Here is a 19,830-nt window from a genome sequence, read left to right as displayed (position 1 = left end):
AGTTCAGGCTTGATTTGATCTATAACCCACTGATTTGTTTTTTTGGCAGTCCCACGGTATTCGTAACACTCTCCTCCAACACCACATTTCAAAGGAATCTATTTTCTTCCTATCAGCTTTCTTCAATGTCCAGCTTTCACATCCATACATAGTAATAGGGAATACAATGGCATAAGTTAATCTAATCTTGGTGGCCAGTGACACATCCTTACACTTCAAAATCTTTTCTAGCTCCTTCATGGCTGCCCTTCCCAGTCTCAATCTCCTTCTGATTTCTTGGCTGCAGTCTCCCTTTTGGTTGATGGTGGAGCCAAGGAATAGAAAGTCTTGAACAATTTCAATTTCCTCATTGTCAACCTTAAAGTTGTGTAATTCTCCTGTAGTCATTACTTTTGTTTTCTTGATGTTCAGCTGTAGTCCTTCTTTGGCACTTTCTCTTTTAACTTTCAGCAGTAGTCATTTCAAATCTTCACTATTTTCTGCCAATAATGTAGTGTCATTGGCATATCTCAAATTATTAATGTTCCTCCCTCCAGTTTTCACTCCACCTTCATCTAAATCTAATCCAGCTTTCCTAATTATATGTTCTGCATATAGATTGAAGAATTAGGGAGATAAAATACATCCTTGTCTGACACCTTTGCCAATTGGAAACCATTCCATTTCTTCATATTCTGTTCTAACTGTGGCCTCTTGTCCAGAGTACAGGTTGCGCATCAAAACGATCAGATGTAGTGGCACACCCACTTCCTTTAAAACCAGCCATAGCTTTTCGTGATCCACACAGTCAAATGCTTTGCTGTAATCTATGAAACACAAGCTGATTTTCTTCTGAAATTCTCTCGTATGCTCCAGTAACCAACGTATATTTGCAATATGATCTCTAGTGCCTCTTCCTTTTCTGAATCCAGTTTGAACATCAAGCATTTCTCGTTCCATATATGGTAACAGTCTTTGCTGTAAGATTTTGAGCATCACTTTACTTGCGTGAGAAATTAATGCGATGGTCCGATAGTTGCTGCAATCTTTGATGTCTCCTTTCTTGGAAATTGGAATGTAAATGGATTGTTTCCAGTCTGTGGGCCATTGTTTTGTTTTCCATATCTGTTGGCATATTCTTGTCAAGATTTTGATGGACTCTATTTCTGTGGCTTGGAATAGCGCTATTGATATCCCATCTTCTCCTGGTGATTTGTTTCTCCCGATTGCTCTCAGTGCAGCTTTCACTTCACTTTCTAAAACTGTAGGTTCTTCTTCAAAATATTCTTCTTGGAAAGAATCTGTCATCCTTTCATCTCTTCTGTATAGTTCTTCAGTGTATTGTTCCCACCTTTTCTTTATTTTGTCCTGTTCAGTTAATGTATTTCCATGCTGATCATTCAGCATGTCTAACCATGCTTTAAATTTCCCTTTGATTTCTTGGATCTTGTGGAACAGATCTCTTGTTCTTCCTTTTGTTGTTGTCGTTCTCTTCTATTTCTTTACACTGGTTATTATAATAGTTCTCTTTGTCTCTATATGCGAGTCGCTGGGACGTTGCACTTAGATTTTTGATTCTGTTTCTGTCACCTTCTACTTTTGCTTCTCGTCTATCTTTGGCAATTTTAAGAGTTTCCTTAGACATCCATTGAGGTTTTTCATTTCTTTTGGCTACAGGAATAGTCTTTGCACATTCTTCCTTGATAATATCTCTAGTTCCCACCCATAATTCTTCAGGTTTACATTCACTTGAACTCAATAATGCAAATATGTTCTTTACATGGTCTTTAAACTCTTCAAGAATATTGCTTAGACTGTATTTTGGTGCTATGAATGTTCTGGTGTTTTTCTTAAGTTTTATCTTGATTTTCGATATTAACAATTCGTGATCTGTATCGCAGTCGGCTCCTGGTCTTGTTTTGGCCGAGAGAATAGAGCTTTTCCATCTTCTGCTTCCAATTATGTAATCTATTTGATTTCTATACTAGCCGTCTGGTGATGTCCATGTATACAATCATCTATTTGGTTTCCTGAAACATGGTAATTCAATATTTCATTTAATTCTATTAACAGTTTAATACATTGAATGCTACAATAATATGATAGTAACTGTACTGAATACTTTATTGTTAATAAAGCTAACATCATTTTTCCAGCTTCATATGTTTTCCCTGTTAAACACTTCTCAGTCCCTTTGAGCTGAGCAGGAGAAGGAGACATTCCTTACATGTAGATGTAAGACTTGGCATATTTTCAAAGTCTCTACACTAAGTGTCAGTTCTTGGCTGCTTGAACTAATATCAGGGAGAGATAAGCCTCTGAATGCATTTCAATGAGAGCTCAATGAGTCAAGAAATGATTCAAAATAAGGAAGCTTCTGTCTATGTACAACACTAATCAAACTATAATATCCATATGTTCCCCATATGTCGAAATCTGTGACAACTCTAATCTGGAGAACCAGGTTTGATTCCCCCCTCCTCCACATTAGGGACAGTCTCTAATCTGGAGAACTGGGTTGGTTCCCCAACTTCTGTACATGAATCCAGCTGGATGACCTTGGGCTAGTCACAGTTCTCTTAGGGCTCTCTCAGCCTCACCTACCTCACAAGGTGTCTGTTGTGGGGAGAGGAAGGGAAAGTGATTGTAAGCCAGTTTGATTCTCCTTAAAAGGGAGAGAAAGTCGGCTTATAAAAACCAACTGTTCTTCTTCCTCTTCCTCTTCCTCCCTTTTCATTGTGGAATGGGCTCCCTACAGAGGTAAAGGGGCATCCTCTCTGGAGTGCTCTAGAAGGTTGTGTTATTTGTGTGGGCATATAGCAAGATATGAGAGCTACACACATGGCCTTTTTTGTGGTATGTTATGGTATTATGGAGTAAGTTGTCAGCCACCTTGAACTTCAAAGAGACCCATGGAATACAAGTCTTTAATGAATGAAGGAACGAGATGTCCAAACTAACAATGGCTGTCTGTCATGTCATTCTCAGGAAGTGGCTTTCAATATGTTGGATGCGAGTCACGGTGGCTTACTGAATAGCGTGCAGCACTTGCTTGCGGACATCTTTATTCCAGCTCTGAGGATGATGGACTCTGGCTGGGGAGAGCTTGGGGGTCCTCAGAAGGGAGCCAAAGTGAAACAGGACTTCCTATCTTCTCTAGAGGGATTTGTTAGCGTCCTTTCAGGAGCTCAGCAGAGCTTGTTGGAGAAGGTAGGCCCGTGTGTCCGTGATCACCCAAAGAAAATACGTTGGTAGGAGTTGCACACTAGGATGCTAAAAATGCATGTGAATAGTCCTGAAAACTGTTGGCCAAGTTGAAGCGGTGATCATGGGACAACTTTTTATGCCTATCAGATGAAACTGTAATATGCAAGAGATTAGGTATATTCAAGAATTAATTGGTTATAAAATTCCAATTAACCTATCTGTAAGTGTTTTGAGATACTTGAAAGCCATTACTGATGGAAATATGGGGAGCTTTTTGTAAGTCTGCTGATCACAGTCACTTTACCACCCGCGTGGTGTAGTGGTTAAGAATGGTGGACTCTAATCTGGAGAACCGGGTTTGATTCCCCACGCCTCCACATGAGCAGCAGACTCTAAGCTGGTGAACCAGGTTGGTGTCCCCTCTCCTACACATGAAGCCAGCTGGGTGATCTTGAGCTAGTCACAGCACTCTCAGCCTCACCTACCTCACAGGGTGTCTGTTGTGGGGAGAGGAAGGGAAGGGGATTGTAAGCCGGTTTGTTTCTCCTTAAAAAGTAGAGAAAGTCGGCATATAAAAACCAACTCTTCTTCTTTATCACTGTGTGTGTGGAGGACTATTCAGTTCTGCGACCCTCTGCCTGCTGTTAGAAGTAGCAGAGTCCAAGGCCCAACTAGATAAGATGGTGGCCAGTACAGTAGTTAGAGTGCATGTCGGTGGATTCCACAGGCCTTTGCAGATGGACAGGAGTTTTATGGGTTGCCTGGAATGCTGGACAGGTTTGGGGGCCTTGAGGGTATACTGTGTGAACTGAGGGGGCACTCTAAAACACTCACCTGCAGTTGAGCATTGTGGTGGAAGGTAAGTACTGGCAGACAAACTGCCTTTCAGGGCATTCCTGATGTTTTGTCAATGGGAAGCTGATTAGCTTCAGAATTCCCATCCCCAGAATGCAGTTAGATATTGATATATTCTAATACAGATCAATCAGTTGATGTCATAGAATCATAGAGTTGGAAGGGGCCACACAGGCCATCTAGTCCAACCCCCTGCTCAATGCAGGAGCAGCCTAGAGCATCCCTGACAAATCTTCATTCAGCCTCTGCTTAAAGACTGCCGGTGAGGGGGAGCTCACCACCTCCCTAGGTAGCTGATTCCACTGTTGAACAACTCTTACCGTAAAAAACTTTCCCCTATTATCCAGCAAGTACCTTTCCGCCTGCAATTTAACCCATTATTCCCAGTCCTATCCAAAGCAAAACCACACCAAGGGCAAAGTGTTTTGGCTGTGGGTCTTGCAGGCAATAACCATCTTGAACTTTAAACTGGATGTTCTAGCTGGCCTGTCCAACGTCATGATTTTATAGGGGCAAAAGATGATTTTGGGTCTGGCAAGTACATGTAGGTCAATAATTGCTGAAAATGTTGATTAGGTGAATCTGAAGAAGTGTGAAACCTGTGATCTGAAAGCCTTAAAAGGACCTGCAGACTACCTGGCTGCAGCCAACAGCATGGAGATTCTGGAACCAATGGAGACCTTCCTGAAAGTCTGGATTAAGCAGATTGAGCAGGTAATGTTCAGAGGAGCCTTGCTTAGGGATATGCAATGATAGGAGCAGGGAGCTATCATTCTTGTGCATGAGCTCCAACACTGATCCTGAACTCCAGTGCCACTGACTGGAAACCAGCCATAAAAATGAAACTGAAGGTTTTACTGCATTTTATTCTTTCAGCACTCAGACATGAAGTTCCTCCCCAGCTGCTAACATGGTTGAATCGATGCTTGTTTGAATCTTCAGTATGAGTTTGTTTTGGGAAGATTTATTGTTTTTCTGCTCGTGGGTTTACTGCACTGATAAAATTTTCCGAGCAAATAGCCCTCTTCTTTGGAAGAAGAAGGGATACCGACAGTTGGACTATGGGAGTTTGTCACAGTATTGGTCTCCTAGCAAAGAGATGTTTGATACTTTTAGGAATGTCTTGAGAAATTGAAGTAAATGTTAATTTTTCTTCATGCAAGCTTCTTCCTATGAATTGCTTCTAAAATGTTTGATACTTGTACCTAACTTTGGAGGGAGATACATAGAATGTGTTGGAGGAGAGATGGAGGAATGTGGTTTTGGAGGAGAGTTTTATGGATATGGAGGACTTCCAAAAAGACAAATATGTGGGTTCTTGATTGAATCAAGCCTGAACTGACCCTAGAAGCTAAAATGACTGAACTGAGGCTATTTGGTCACGTTATGAGAACACAAAACTCACTGCAAAAGACAATAATGCTAGGAAAAGTCAAATGCAGCAGGAAAAGAGGAAGACCCAACATGAGTTGGATTGACTCTATAAAGGAAGCCAGAGTCTTCAGTTTGCAAGACCTGAACAAGGATGTTAATGATAGGACGTTTTGGAGGACGTTGATTCATAGAGTCACCATGAGTCAGAAGCAACTTGATGGCACTTCACACACACACACATACACACACAATCACACAGAATGTGAAGTTGCTTCTAGTATTTTGCAGTACCTTAAACTACGTTTGGAGCTGTTTTAGTATATTAATCATGACATCATAGTTTCCAGAGACAGAATGGATCTTCCCTGCCTCCCCCATGAAGCAGCCCCCTGATGTCAAGGAAATGCTGCTCTTGATAAATAGGGGACCCAGAGGAATAGCATGATGGGGGGGTGTCTGAGGTAGGAAGGGGGAATCAGTGTCATTAGTGTTGCCAACTTCCACGTGAACCACCAATATAATTAATGCAGCAATATAATTAATGCAGCAAATAAAACAGCAACGTGAACCACCAATATAATTCATGCAATACAACAAATAGAATTACATGCAACACACAGTTGTTTAATGCGGACTCTAAATCCCTATTGACTCTGTATATCAATAAACTATTCTACAAACACTTGTCAATTAAGTACAACAATGTTTGAGATAGAAAACATCTATATGCCACATAAACAACACCCAAACGGTTCTGGGTAACTGAGAATGTTTTTCTACAGAAAGATATTACAACACATGAAAACAAGCACAATAAACAGCATAGGCAAACTGAGGGTTAAAGGAGCATTTGTATTAGTGGAGAGAATACTCATTCCCTCACATTGCTAGGTGGATATGAAGCTCTGTAGGACTGATGAGAAGCAGTTGCGTTCAAAAGTTAAAACGTCTGTGTGCTTGTACATACGATTCTTGTTTCGATAGAGCCTTCTTCAGGTACTCAGTATAAATTTAATCAGACCGCGATCTTTGCTGGTTCTTAGGAGTAGACTCATATGTCCGGTGTCTTGTCAATTTTATACCCCACGGATCGGGAGCCCCGGTCTTCAGCATTGCACCAGGAGTTCTGATTCTGCTCACGGTTTGTCTACAGACTTGGTGTCATATTACAGCCATTCAATTTACTATTCATTTCTGCTGCAACTTGGCAAGCTATTTAACGGCGGTTGTGCTGCCTACAAGCACACGGATGTTTTAACTTTTGGACACAATTGCTTCTTATCGATCCTACGGAGCTTCATATCCACCTAGCAATGTGGGGAAATGAGTATTCTCTCCACTAATACAAATGCTCCTTTAACCCTCAGTTTGCATATGCTGTTTATTGTGCTTGTTTCCATGTGTTGTAATATCTTTCTGTAGAAAAACATTCTCGGTTACCCAGAACCGTTTGGGTGTTGTTTATGTGGCATATAGATGTTTTCTATCTCAAACATTGTTGTACTTAATTGACAAGCATTTGTAGAATAGTTTATTGATATACAGAGTCAATAGGGATTTAGAGTCTGCATTAAACAACTGTGTTTTGCATGTAATTCTATTTGTTGTATTGCATTAATTATATTGGTGGTTCATGTTGCTGTTTTTCTTCTTTTGCTTACTTCCATATCAGCATGTTGCTTTGTTCTGCTAACTTCCAGGTGGTGGCTGGAGAGCACCTGCTATTAAAACTGATCTCCAGGTGACAGAGATCAGTTCCCCAGACCCCACCCTTCTTAGGCTCCACCCCCCAAATCTCCAGGTATTTCCCAACCTAGAGGAGGCAATCCTAGTGGCAATTGCCAGTTTAGTCCGGATCCAACCCACTGATTGTCAGTGTGTTAAGAATAAGTGGGGTTAGCAACCTCAGGATGGGGAGCTGGAGATCCCCAGACTGACAACTGATCTCCAGACTACAGAGTTGCCTTGGAGGAAATGGCAGCTTTGGAGGGAAGATTTTATGGCATCATATCCTCTTTGAGCTGTTTCCCCTCCCGCGACTCCGCTCACTCCAGGCACCACTCCCAAATCTCTAGGAATTTCCCAGGCTGGGATTGGCAACCCTAAGAATAAAACAGAAATGCGTGCAGTCTTTTAGTTTTAGTCTGGCATTACTGAAGGACGAAATTTTTCATCAAATGAAAAAGCCCCGTGATTCAAGAACAGTTGTCAGGTTTGTTATTAGCTTACTTTACCTTAAGGGTTTATTAAGGAGAAATCTTAACGATAATCTAATATTAATGTTGCCAACCCAAGAGCTGGTGTAGTATCATGTAGCTTTACACTACTGAGTCAGTTTGGTTGCTTGCATACTTGATTGACAATCTGCTGCATGAACTGTAGGTCATTGCTGAAAACGACCAGCTGCGGAAGGAAGCAGATGACCTTGGGCCCCGGGCAGAGCTGGATCACTGGAAGAAACGGCTCTCCAAGTTCAATTACCTCTTGGACCAGCTCAAGTCCTCAGATGTGAAGGCTGTACTCGGAGTGTTGACTGCCGCTAAATCCAAGCTTCTGAAGGTATGCAGTGACTTATGCTGATGCATAAGACTTGGAACCGTTTTCATTACATCCCAAACGAATATGTAGCACAAATACACCATGCCTGTTGGCCCAATGGGTTCACAATTCAGCCTACAACAGTAAAATGGCATTAAATCTTCAACTTTCCAGTAACAAAGCAGTGAAATACAAAACAAAACAGCACAAGAGGTAAGGCCTTTAAAAAAAGCTTTAATTTGCTCCCTAAAGTCCAGTAAGTAATTTGCCCTGTAAGCTTGATGTATACCCTTGGATGTGAGGGCGATCTGGCTGCGACATCTGTCACCCCATTGATCTCCAGGGTTGATTCGGCTGATCTGGCTATAGATCTCTATCATGTCTCCCCTTAGCCGCCTTCTTTCCAAGCTAAACAGCCCTAGGCATCTTAACCGCTCCCCATAGGACAGTTGCTCTAGTCCCCTAATCATTTTGGTTACTCTTGTGGAACACTTTTGCTGAAGGAAGGATTTCTGTCAGTGCATCCTGACCACTTGACCACTTCCTGCTTTAGATGCCCACTAAATTCTGTTCTTGAGGGGCAGGACACGTCAGAGACTGACATGAGGGAAGAGGTGGAGGTCTGCAGTGAGAGGAGGTAATCAGAGGATTTGCCCCTTTCTTCTGTCAGTGTGAAATTGTCCAAGGGATTTTACCCAAGATTAGTCCTATTCCTGATTAGTGAGGCTACTGTACTTTGGTGACATCATGAGAGGACAACATTCACTGGAAAAGACAATAATGCTAGGAAAAGCAGAAGGCAGCAGGAAAAGAGGAAAACCCAACATGAGATGGATTGACTCAATAAAGGAAGCCACAGCCTTCAGTTTATAAGTCTGGAGCAAGACTGTTAATGATAGGATGTTTAGGAGGTCATTAATTCATAGGGTCGCCATGAGTCAGAAGCGACTTCATGGCATATAACATACACAATTGAATAAGTTCTTTTGATTCTATCTGAGATAGAGAATTGTCTCTGTTACATGTCAAAAGTTTTCAAAATACTCTATAAGTACACACACACACACACACACACACTTATGAGTGGCATATGTTGTTTAAACAAATGGTTGTTCTTGCATTTTAATGTTTGAAGAGCTGGCGAGAGCTGGATACTCGGATCACGGATGCCACAAACGAAGCCAAAGACAATGTGAAGTATCTGTACACCCTTGAGAAATGCTGCGATCCTCTCTACAACAGTGACCCTGTAAGTAGAAACTCTTTGCTCATTAGAAAGATATTCCTGTTCCTTAGCAAAATCACTCAGAAGTCACAAGCAAATGACAGCCAACGTCATTTCCAAAGGTCCACAGTCCTAGGACTAGTTCAAAAACTGATATAGAAATGGGTAAGTTCTTTGGGGCCCTGACCTGGATGGCCCAGCCTAGCCTGATCTCGTCAGATCTCAGAAGCTAAGCAGGGCAAACCACCTCTGTTAGTCTCTTGCCTTGAAAACCCCATAAGGGGTCGCCATAAGTCGGCTGCGACTTGACGGCACTTTACACACACACACACACGTTCTTTGGGTGTTTGTTTCCTGTTATATGAAAGAAGTATTTTGTAGTCTGAGTACGGTGAAATATAGGGGGTTACTGCATTATGTATTCCCAGGGATGTATTAAGAGTTTGAAAATGTTTTAAAAAATACTGTTCGCACTTTGGCCCCTTTAGCTGTGAAGACGTCGTCCAACCATATTTTAGCCGTGGTATCCAAAAACCCTTTTAAAGCGATGTTTTTAATAACATTTTCAAACTCTTAATACATCGCTGGGAATACATAATGCGGTAACCCCCATAGTTGCTTAAAGGAAGTGTCAAGTCAATCATGATCTTTTCAGGGAGGGGTAAGGAGATACTTTAGAGAATGGGTGTTCTGACTGCCTGCCGGCAGCTGGTGTCAGGTTACAGCGTCTCTCACTCTCCAGGGTAACAAAGCCAAAGGTATGTCTGGAAGCAAAGTCAAATGGTCAGGAGTCAGGGAAACCAGAGAAGCTGCAGAGTCAGTAGCCAGTCCAGGGGTCAAGGTACACGGAATCAATTGGGCAAGGTGTTGGCAAGATCAGCATCTATTGAATGTCTTGCGTCCACACCCAACATCTCTTGACTGGTGCTGGGCCGTGCCACCTGCCACTCAAGAACAGCTGAATAATAATTAAGGGGGGAGTCAGGTACTAATGTGTGAAACAAACTATATATCAACTGGTACCCAAATGATATGGAATTAGTTTCAAAACTCACAGTAATGTATTCATAAATGTATTTGTATATACATGAATATCAATTCAATAATATGGTTACAGATCTCAAGAACAGTTCTGCAAACACTCATCCTGGCTTTCGGTTTCCCTCTGCAGCTGATGCCTTTGAGCCTGCAGTTCTGAATGCCCTCCGGTTAACTACCGCCAAAACTGGGTCTTCGTCTGATTGATGGAGACTCCATCTTTCATGATAAGAAGTGTGGATGTACTGGGATCAGAATGGGTTTCCCCATGAAGGGGGGTCCAGGGAGCATCAGATCTCATTGGAAAAACTTGCCTTGGTTACCTTGGAGAGCCAGCATGGTGTAGTGGTTAAGAGTGGTGGACTCTAATCTGGAGAACCGGGTTTGATTCCCCGCTCCTCCACATGAGCAGCAGACTCTAATCTTGTGAACTGGGTTTGAGTCTCAACTCCTCCTCATGAAGCCAGCTGGGTGACCTTGGGCTAGTTACAGTTCTCTGAACTCTCTCAGCCCCATCTACCTCACAAGGTGTCTGTTGCGAGGAGAGGAAGGGAAGGAGAGTGTAATCCCCTTTGATTCTCCTTAAAAGGTAGAGAAAATCAGCATATGAAAACCAACTCTTTTTCTTCATCTTCTTCGTCTTCTTCTTCTTCCCCCTCCTTCCAGGTAGCCATGGTAGATGCTATTCCTGGCCTCATTCATGCCATTAAAATGATCCATAGTATTTCGCGCTATTATAACACCTCTGAGAAGATAACCTCCCTTTTTGTGAAGGTGAGTATGTTCCTATCTCTCTCCCCCCCCCCCAATTTAGAAATGCAGTTGGGCTATTATGAACAATTTTAAAAGGTTCATCCTTTACCTATCATCATCTACCTATGCTTTTCTAGATAACCAATGTCTCTCTATTGAGTTTCAAGCTCCTGCAGTTTTCTTGACTGGGGGTGCGGGGAGGGAGTCTTCAAAATTCTGAACAGGGGGAGTGGGGCTGCTTTTTATACTTTACTGAGGCAAGGCCTTTGGTATTTCTTGTAGGTTACAAATCAAATGATAACAGCATGCAAAGCTTATATTACCAAGAATAATTCTGCCACCATCTGGGATCAGCCGCAAGATGAAGTTCTGGAAAAAATACAAGCTGCTATAAGACTTAAGCAGGTAAAAAAAAAAGGCTTAAGCAGGTAATCTTATAATTTGGCACAAGGACCAAATTTCATGTCTTACTGTTTAAGAAACTGAGGGGACAAGGAAAGGAACAGGGGGTGCAAAGAGGATGTCAAGAAAGAGTGGAAAATTATTTTGACAAAGCAGCTTTGGCTTGTGCAAAGAATAGCTCAGTGTAACAAAGGACTGCCAGTAATGGCTGCATCTACAGAGTGAAGATTCTCCGTTTTTGCATTCATTGCTGCGGCACACGCAGAGGCAAGTCGAATGGCAATGGGGCTTTTACGTGGGAGTTTTTTTGTGCCCATTTTTCCATTGCTTGCCATCTTTTCCTTTTAACCCTGGGGTGCCACTGGAGGGTTTTTTGAGGGTTTAAAACCAAAATTGTTATGGCACTATAGTAGGAGTCCCCCTTTGAGTTTGTGGCCACCTTTGAAATCTTGAAAGAGGGTGGTAGGCACAAACACAGGAGGTAGAATCATAGAACCATAGAGTTGGAAGGGGCCAGAAGAGGAGGCTGAGGGGGGACAGGATTGCTCTCTTGAAGTATTTGAAGGGCTGTCACTTAGAGGAAGGCAGGGAGCTGTTCCTGTTGGCAGCAGAGGATAGGACTCGCAATAATGGGTATAAATTATGGGCTGGATATTAGGAAAAAGTTTTTTACGGTAAAAGTTGTTGGACAGTGGAATCAGCTACCTGGGAAAGTGGTGAGCTCCCCCTCACTGGCAGTCTTTAAGCAGAGGCTGGACAAACATTTATCAGGGATGTTCTATACCGGTGATGGTGAACCTTTTAGAGACCGAGTGCCCAAACTGCAACCCAAAACCCACTTATTTATTGCAAAGTGCCAACACGGCAATTTAACCTGAATACTGAGGTTTCCTCCCAGCTGGGCGGCGGGGAGTCCAGGGAAGGGGGGCGGCAGGTTACTCCCAGCTGGGTTGCGGGGAGTCCAGGGAAGGGGGGAGCGCTTTGAACTGCTCTGCACTCCCTGCAGGCAGCGCAGAGCTGGGCGGTGGGGAGTCCAGGCAAGGCAGACTCAACGGCTGTGTGTGCCCACAGAGAGGGCTCGGCGTGCCAAGTCCGGCACGCGTGCCATAGGTTCGCCAACACAGTTCTAGGCAGATCCTGCATGAAGCAGGGGGTTGGACTAGATGGCCTTTCTCCAGACTAAACATCCCCAAGTCCCTCAGCCTTTCCTTGTAGGGCTTGGAGCCAGCCACAAAGTTTCAGGGAGTGAGGTTATTCATAACTCAGATAGTAACTCTTCAATGCTTCAGGCAGAAGCTCTGTTTAACAGGATGCATTTCTTGTATGTACACAACCTATCTTCAGTCACACAGTGAAGATCTTGGTACTGTAGTCACAGCTGCTGCCAAAGCAACAATTTTAAACATCTGCACAGCCATTCCGGTCTCCAGTAGCCCATCAGAAGCTTGTTGGACTCTAGGAAAGGCATCAATAGGAGACCCCTGTGCTATAGCAATTTAAAAAACCCTTTGGTGGCATGGTGGGGAAAATGGCAGCCGTGAGGGGCTGATGGGAGGAAAGTGGCACCGATGTGGGTGGGACCTTTGAAAATGCACACCTTCCTGTCCACATGATGCAATGACAATCTTGGTTTATTTTCTTCCCCAAAAGAAGAGAGAATAGCAGTTGTGGAAAAGAGCATGCAAAGAGCAGGGAAAGGGTGACTGGAGCATGATTAGACTGACACGATCCCCCCCCACCATACACACTTTGGTATTGGCAGCAGTTCTAGTGAAGTGTGAATGCTAGAAATGAGTATGTGCTTTACCACGGCTCTCGCTCTATTTACTTTTTGTTTGTGTCTTGGCTCCTGTCCTTCTTCAGGAATACCAAAACTGTTTTCACAAGACCAAACAAAAACTGGAACAAAGCCCATCAGAACGACAGTTTGATTTTAGCGAAGTGTATATCTTTGGAAAATTCGAAACTTTTCATCGTCGTCTACTTAAGATCGTACAAATCTTTGACACCATCACAATCTATTCGGTCCTACAAGACTCCAAGATGGAAGGACTTGAAGTTATGGCCACTAGATTCCAGGTAAGGCAAAGTGAAATTAATCATTACTTGTGGAAAGAAGTCGCAATCTAATCCAACATTTTAAAAGAGATGGTTTAGGAGAAAATTTTGGTATATATGGGATTGTGTCCTATCAGATAGATGAGTGGGGTACAGTGTTGTTTTTAGGATAGGCCAGATAGGGCACAGTAGGGGAGAGGCATGGACCTGTATTTCTCCCCTACCAGTTTATTGTCATGCTCAAATGTGATGAATTCGAAGTGTTAAACTATACATGGAAACCTGTCTATGTATAAGTGAAAGCATAAAGCCTTTGGTTTGGTGGGTCACTTTGCTCAACCTATTAGGCCTTGTTTTGCAAGCAGCCAATAACTAAAGTGGGTGTTTTACCCATTCCTTTTCCACATAAGTTCTGTGAACAAGTCCAGAAAAGAGGATTGGTAGTAGAAAGTGTCGTCAAGTCACAACTGACTTATGGAGATTCCTTATGGGGTTTTCAAGGCAAGGGACAAACTGTGGTGGTTTCCCATTGCCTGCGTCTATATAGCAACTCTGGACTTCTTGGTGGTCTCCCATCCAAGTGCTAACCAGGGATGACCCTGCTTAGCTTCTGAGACCCGATGAGACTGGGTTAGCCTGGGCAATCCAGGTCAGGGCAAAAAGATTACAATAACCAATATTATAGTTCTACTTGTCATATTGAATGCTGTAAGATCCTGATCTTGTTCACTTTTCGATGAGGAAGGTTCCCATTTTACAGATGGGCTACTGAGACTTGTACAGGTATGAACACAGCTCTGTGGCTCATTATTCTCTTGACTCTATCAGCTTCTCAGTTGGACACATGAGCTAACTCTGCTGAGGTGATATGAAAGTTGTCTTAGTGCAGCGGCTCTCCAGGGTCTATATAGACGCTGAGCAACTGGCCATTGAGTATAGTGTCTTTCAAGTATGGCAGTAGCTCAGAGTATCCCAGAGTGGAGGGGGGCTACCAGGGGGGCTGGCAGGCAGTCTGACAACCATACACTGAGCCTCTATTAAAGAGGGAGGGCATTCTTTTCTCCAGGCAGTTGGAAACCCTAGTTTTGCAAGATGATCTCGAGGTCAGTCTTTCCCACTAAAACAGCTCAGTTAAGGGTTTTATTCTCTCTCATAATAGTAGAGCGTGGGGTCATCTGCTGAAGCTGGAGAGTGAAAGACTCAAAACAGATAAAAGGAAGTATTTCTTCACACAAAGCCAATAGTTAAACTGTGGAACTCCCTGCCCCAGGATGTGGAGATGGCTACCAACTTGGAAGGCTTGAAGAGGGGAGTGGACATGCTCATGGAAGAGAGGGCTATTCATGGCTACTAGTCAAAATGGATACCAGATGCATGCCTATTCTCTCCAGTATCAGAGGAGCATGCCTATTATATTAGGTGCTGTGTAACACAGGCAGGATGCTGCTGCTGCAGTTGTCTTGTTTGTGGGCTTCCAAGAGGCACCTGGTTGGCCACTGTGTGAACAGACTGCTGGACTTGATGGGCCTGGGTCTAATCCAGCATGGCCTTTCTTATGTTCTTAACGGGAAAGATCCTTCTCTGCTTGTCAGAAGAGACATTATGAGCAAGTGGTCAGAATAAGATGAGGCAGTTTTATATGTTCATACTATGTTTATAACAGTTGATCTTGGGAATTGTAGTCCGATGGGAATACGGAATATTCTAGCCCTTTTCATAGTTAACTGATGTAGTAAGCCATGTTATACTTTTCATTTGTACAGGCTGTGGCGATACAGGAGAAATGGGAGGTAACATATGCTAGGGTTGTTAATGCTGTGACTTGTGGTTGTGAAATGACTTATTGAACTCAGTTGCTTCGCATGGAGACCTTTTAATAAAGGAAAAGAATACTGTGATACACTGTTCAACTCTGTTGAACTCACTTATTTCTGCTCCAGTTAGCAGTCAAAAAAGCCATTGCATCGGAGTGTGCACTCCAGAAGTGCTGCACATTTTTGCATGTTTGAATGTTTATTTTATTTGAAAGCAATGTTGTTTTTTTATTAAAAAAAATAGGACTCACTGGGCTGAGAGCCTTACAATGCACAAAACTGTGACTGGCTTGTGTAGTGAATGACTGCAAACTCAATTTTTGTGTTATAATTTCCCCTCCTATAATTTGGTTTTATTACTTGAAAGATACAATCTCTTCTGGTGAGGAGTAAGTGCTCATCTTTCTCTAACAAGCCTTTCCTGGTGATAAAGACGCAACTGTTCCGGCTGTAATTGTGCTCCCACTTACATTTAGAGCATTGTGGCCACCATGAAGAAAAAGCAGTACAACTTCTTAGATCAAAGGAAAACTGATTTTGACCTGGATTATGAAGAGTTCTGCAAGCAAACAAATGACCTGCATGTAGGTTTGAAAGATGCCCATTTTATTCTTTTGGCTGCTAATCTTAAAAGTTCTGTTTGAATATTTGTTAAAATGATACTTCTGCATCCATGTGGTAAGTTTGGTCCTTGCTATATATGTAAGGATTTTTATTTATAGATCAAGAGTAGAATTTTCAAGCAGTGAGCCCTGTGAACATGGTTACTGAACATCCATCTTGCACATTTTAGTGCAATATAAGAGGTTTTCCTGTACCACTTTTTTTTTTTGGTAGAACCCTTCACTGGTTACAATCACAGTTCCTGGATTTCTAGCTGCAGTTTTGCTCCTGAACTGCTTTTCCTCTAGTCCTAAGCCATTCAGGGCTTCAAGGGTAAAACCCAGCATTTGAAATTGTGTCTCGAAGCAGAATGGTGGCCAGGAAAGTTATTTCAACCCAGGAGTGATGTGGTCTCTGTTACCAAGACTGATAGCAATCTGGCTGCTGTATTTGGTAGGAACGGAAGGTGCCAAACCGACTAGCAGTGAGGTTGTTGCAGTTTACCAAAGGAAACCTTTAGCGGTGGCACATTTCTTGAGAAATGAAGGCCTCTATGAATTCTTCATGAAATTCACATGACGGGTCAGCATTTTATAGACCTGGGTGTCCAACCGTTCTGAGACGGAGGGCGCCTTAGGAAATGTGACAAAATGTGGTAGGACAACCACAAAACGGCTGCCACGGTGTTACCCTGGGCAGGCAGACTCCACTTGTTGGGGGACTAACTGGAGACCGAGCAAAAGGGGGTAACTGGGATTGATAACTTGTGTATACCAGGATTGTCCTGGGTGAGACCTCTTAAATGAGCAGGCGGTTGTAATTGAAATGGGTTTTATTAAGAATAAAATAAAGTCAAATGGATGAATTATCAATGAGAAATCTGCACACATAAAGCTTACAAGAGCTTACTAGAGAAAAGGGAGGAGGTTGGATAGTGTTCAGGGAAGGGAGATAGTTGCCAGTTCTGAAGGAGCAGTCTTGAAAGCAGCGCTGAGGAGGATAACTTCCAGCGTTTCCAGAAGCAAAGAGGGGGCCCACACACAATTGGGGGTGAGTGAACAGATCCCAGACGCACGCACATTTTGAGGGCCAAAGGACCTGTTTTTATACCCAAAAATGGGTCCTGAGGTGGTATGAGGTGTCCTGGCAGGAAAGCTGGAGAACAAAGAATTGATTGATTTTCCAAAGTCTCTTCAGTCTCTGCCCCCAAAATCTCCAGGTATTTCCCAATCCAGAGCTGGCAACCCTAATTAAAAGATACTCATAGGGCGAAAATGCATGGTCGCTTTAGCCTCCTTTATTCCCTGTTTCAGCCAGAATTTAGCCAGGATTGAACGCACATACGGCGAAAATGCATGTGTTCAATCCTGGCTGAATCCTGGCAAAACCGGGAACAAAGGAGGCTAAAGCGACCATGCATTTTCGCCCTTAGTGTGCCAAGTGCCTCAGTGCCTCTGCACATAGGTACATGGCACCCCTTTCAAGATCTCTGTTGGTGAAAGCTGTGCTCCCTAGCCAGTGTGGTGTAGTGGTTAAGAGGGGTGGACTCTAATCTGGAGAACTGGGTTCGATTCCCCACTCTTCCACATGAGCGACAGAGGCTAATCTGGTGAACTGGGTTGGTTTCCCCACTCCTCCACATGAAGCCAGCTGGGTGACCTTGAGCTAGTCACAGCTCTCTTAGAGCTCTCTCAGCCCCACCTACCTCACAGGGTGTCTGTTGTGGGGAGAGGAAGGGAAGGTGATTGTAAGCCGGTTTGATTCTTCTTTAAGTAGTAGAGAAAGTCAGCATATAAAAGCCCCTTCTTCCTCCTCTTCCTCCTCCTCTTCTTCCTCTTCTTCCTCTTCCTCCTCTTCCTCCTCTTCCTCCTCTTCTTCCTCTTCCTCTTCTTCCTTTTCTTCTTCCTGATCTTCTTCCTCCTCTTCCTCCTCCTCCTCCTCTTCTTCCTCCTCTTCCTCTTCCTCCTCCTCTTCATCCTCTTCTTCTTCCTCTTCCTCCCCCCCCAGTAGGGGAGGATCAGTTTTGCCTCCGCTTCCACAGTGGGGCCACGTACAGTCATTTCTTCCCCCCCAGAGGAATTAATGGCAGCCATTCATTTCTTAGGGAGGAGACAGAGGGTCCTTCTCAGGGACATGACTGATGTGGAAATTAAAGATGGTCCATTCCTAGAGCACCCCCAGCCTTTGAGAATCAAGTGAGCCCCCCTCTGTCCAGCCCCTTCCTGGATTATTTTTCTTGGGTATACTAGAACATGATGGAGGATGGGAACTGACTTTGCTCATACAAAGAAGGTAGATCACGGAATAGACACCCTCTCCATTCCAGTGTTTTCTTCCTGCAGCATCAGTTACAGACCTTTATGGATATCACCTTTGAAAAGATTACAAATACCGAAAGGGCGCTTGACATGCTGAAGAAATTTGAAAGGTAAAAAATTGTTAGCTTTAATCTTGGGAGCTGGGAAGTGTCCGTAGATTTGTAACACCCCCCCCCCAATTTTAATGAAGTGCTGTGTGTGTTGCTTAATGATATAAACAATTAATTAAAAAGGCATAGATCTTTATCAACTCAGATGAACATCTAGCCAGAAACAATGAGGCTTTTCATTACAGGTCCCTGCTAGCTAGTAGCACAGGTTTGTTCAATGCATAACTGAGGTTCTTAGTACTGGTGGCATGGTACAATTTATTTATTTATTCATTCACAAACAAAATAACATTGATTACAACTAGAATTGATTTCCTCTTCATATATCACAAGTGGTATAATTTATGTCTGTACACCCTTCACTGGCATGTCTAGAAATCTGCACAGCTTGAGTCTGGTGATATAACATTTAATAACAAGTTCTATTCTTATGCAGTGCTGATTGTCAATCTGAATACGTACAGTTTTCCAGCATGAAGTAGTGGTTAAGAGCGGTGGGTTCTAATCTGGTGAACCAGGTTTGATTCCCCACTCCTCCACATGATGCCATCTGGGTGACCTTGGGCTAGCCACAGTTCTCTCTGAACTCTCTCAGCCTCACCTACCTCACAAGGTGTCTGTTGTGGGGAGAGGAAGGGAAGGAGCTTGTAAACTGGTTTGAGACTCCTTAAAAAGGTAGAGAAAGTCAGCATATAAAAGCCAACTCTTCTTCCCTTCGTATGCTCTTAACATTCATAATAATTATAGTTGTTACTGTTTAGTTGTACAGTAACAACAATGTATATGGTGGCTTTCTTAGAGGCTTTCATAGGTTTACAGAATGTCTTGGCTTGCAAAGAACTTTAAAAGTTTCAAATATTGGTCCAAATTCTGCATATCTTCGGGAGGTAGCAATGATGTGACTTGATTTTTTTCTTTGGTGGTTGACTGAAAGTACTTAAGGATCCATTCATGTAACTATAATGATAAAGATGTAGGTACAAAATATTAGAGCTGACATGTGTTGGTGGTCAGATAACAGCTTCAGGATGACAACTTGGCTCAGCGAAGTCCAGCTCATCTTCGTGACACACCAGCTTAGTTGTGTGAATTGGTTGAACGATCCTGTAAGAGGTAGTGAGCTGAGCTGTCACTCTGGATTCTGTCATTTAAAACATGTTCTGACAGTGGCTTCCTCCTTTGTAGGTTAGGGATTCCTAACCTTGGCATCGATGAGAAATGCCAGGTAATCCTTCAGAACTATGGACGGGACATCGAGATGGTCTCTAAGCTGTACACTAAGCAAAAAAATGACCCCCTGGTGGCCCGTAACCTTCCTCCTGTGGCTGGTAAGATCTTGTGGGCACGGCAGCTCTTCCACCAAATCCAAGAGCCCATGAGCCTCTTTCAGCAGCATCCCACAGTTCTACAGACGGCAGAAGCCAAGTCCATCATCCGCAACTATAACAGGGTGGCTAAAGTCCTTTTGGAGTTTGAGGTTGTCTACCACCGGGGGTGGCTCCAGCAGGTAATGTGGCATGCTGAGCGCTTTTAACCACAGAGCATTTTTAAGGTAG

At 43.2% G+C, this 19,830-nt stretch overlaps 1 protein-coding gene across 1 annotated transcript in view; it reads left to right on the top strand.

Moving 5' to 3' along the window:
- Positions 1–19,830, top strand: part of DNAH5 (dynein axonemal heavy chain 5) — a 159,906-nt gene that overhangs the window by 13,173 nt on the left and 126,903 nt on the right. Inside the window, exons 5-14 of the mRNA XM_056854233.1 lie at positions 2,968–3,189; positions 4,618–4,755; positions 7,798–7,974; positions 9,089–9,202; positions 10,883–10,990; positions 11,252–11,374; positions 13,235–13,450; positions 15,720–15,827; positions 18,189–18,274; positions 19,460–19,781. Of these exons, the coding sequence (XP_056710211.1) occupies positions 2,968–3,189; positions 4,618–4,755; positions 7,798–7,974; positions 9,089–9,202; positions 10,883–10,990; positions 11,252–11,374; positions 13,235–13,450; positions 15,720–15,827; positions 18,189–18,274; positions 19,460–19,781 (1,614 nt within the window). The remainder of the gene's footprint in view (positions 1–2,967; positions 3,190–4,617; positions 4,756–7,797; positions 7,975–9,088; positions 9,203–10,882; positions 10,991–11,251; positions 11,375–13,234; positions 13,451–15,719; positions 15,828–18,188; positions 18,275–19,459; positions 19,782–19,830) is intronic.

Source organism: Euleptes europaea, chromosome 8 (genome assembly GCF_029931775.1).
Source record: "Euleptes europaea isolate rEulEur1 chromosome 8, rEulEur1.hap1, whole genome shotgun sequence".
NCBI lineage: Eukaryota > Metazoa > Chordata > Lepidosauria > Squamata > Sphaerodactylidae > Euleptes > Euleptes europaea.
This window is presented reverse-complemented; position numbering and strand designations above follow the sequence as displayed.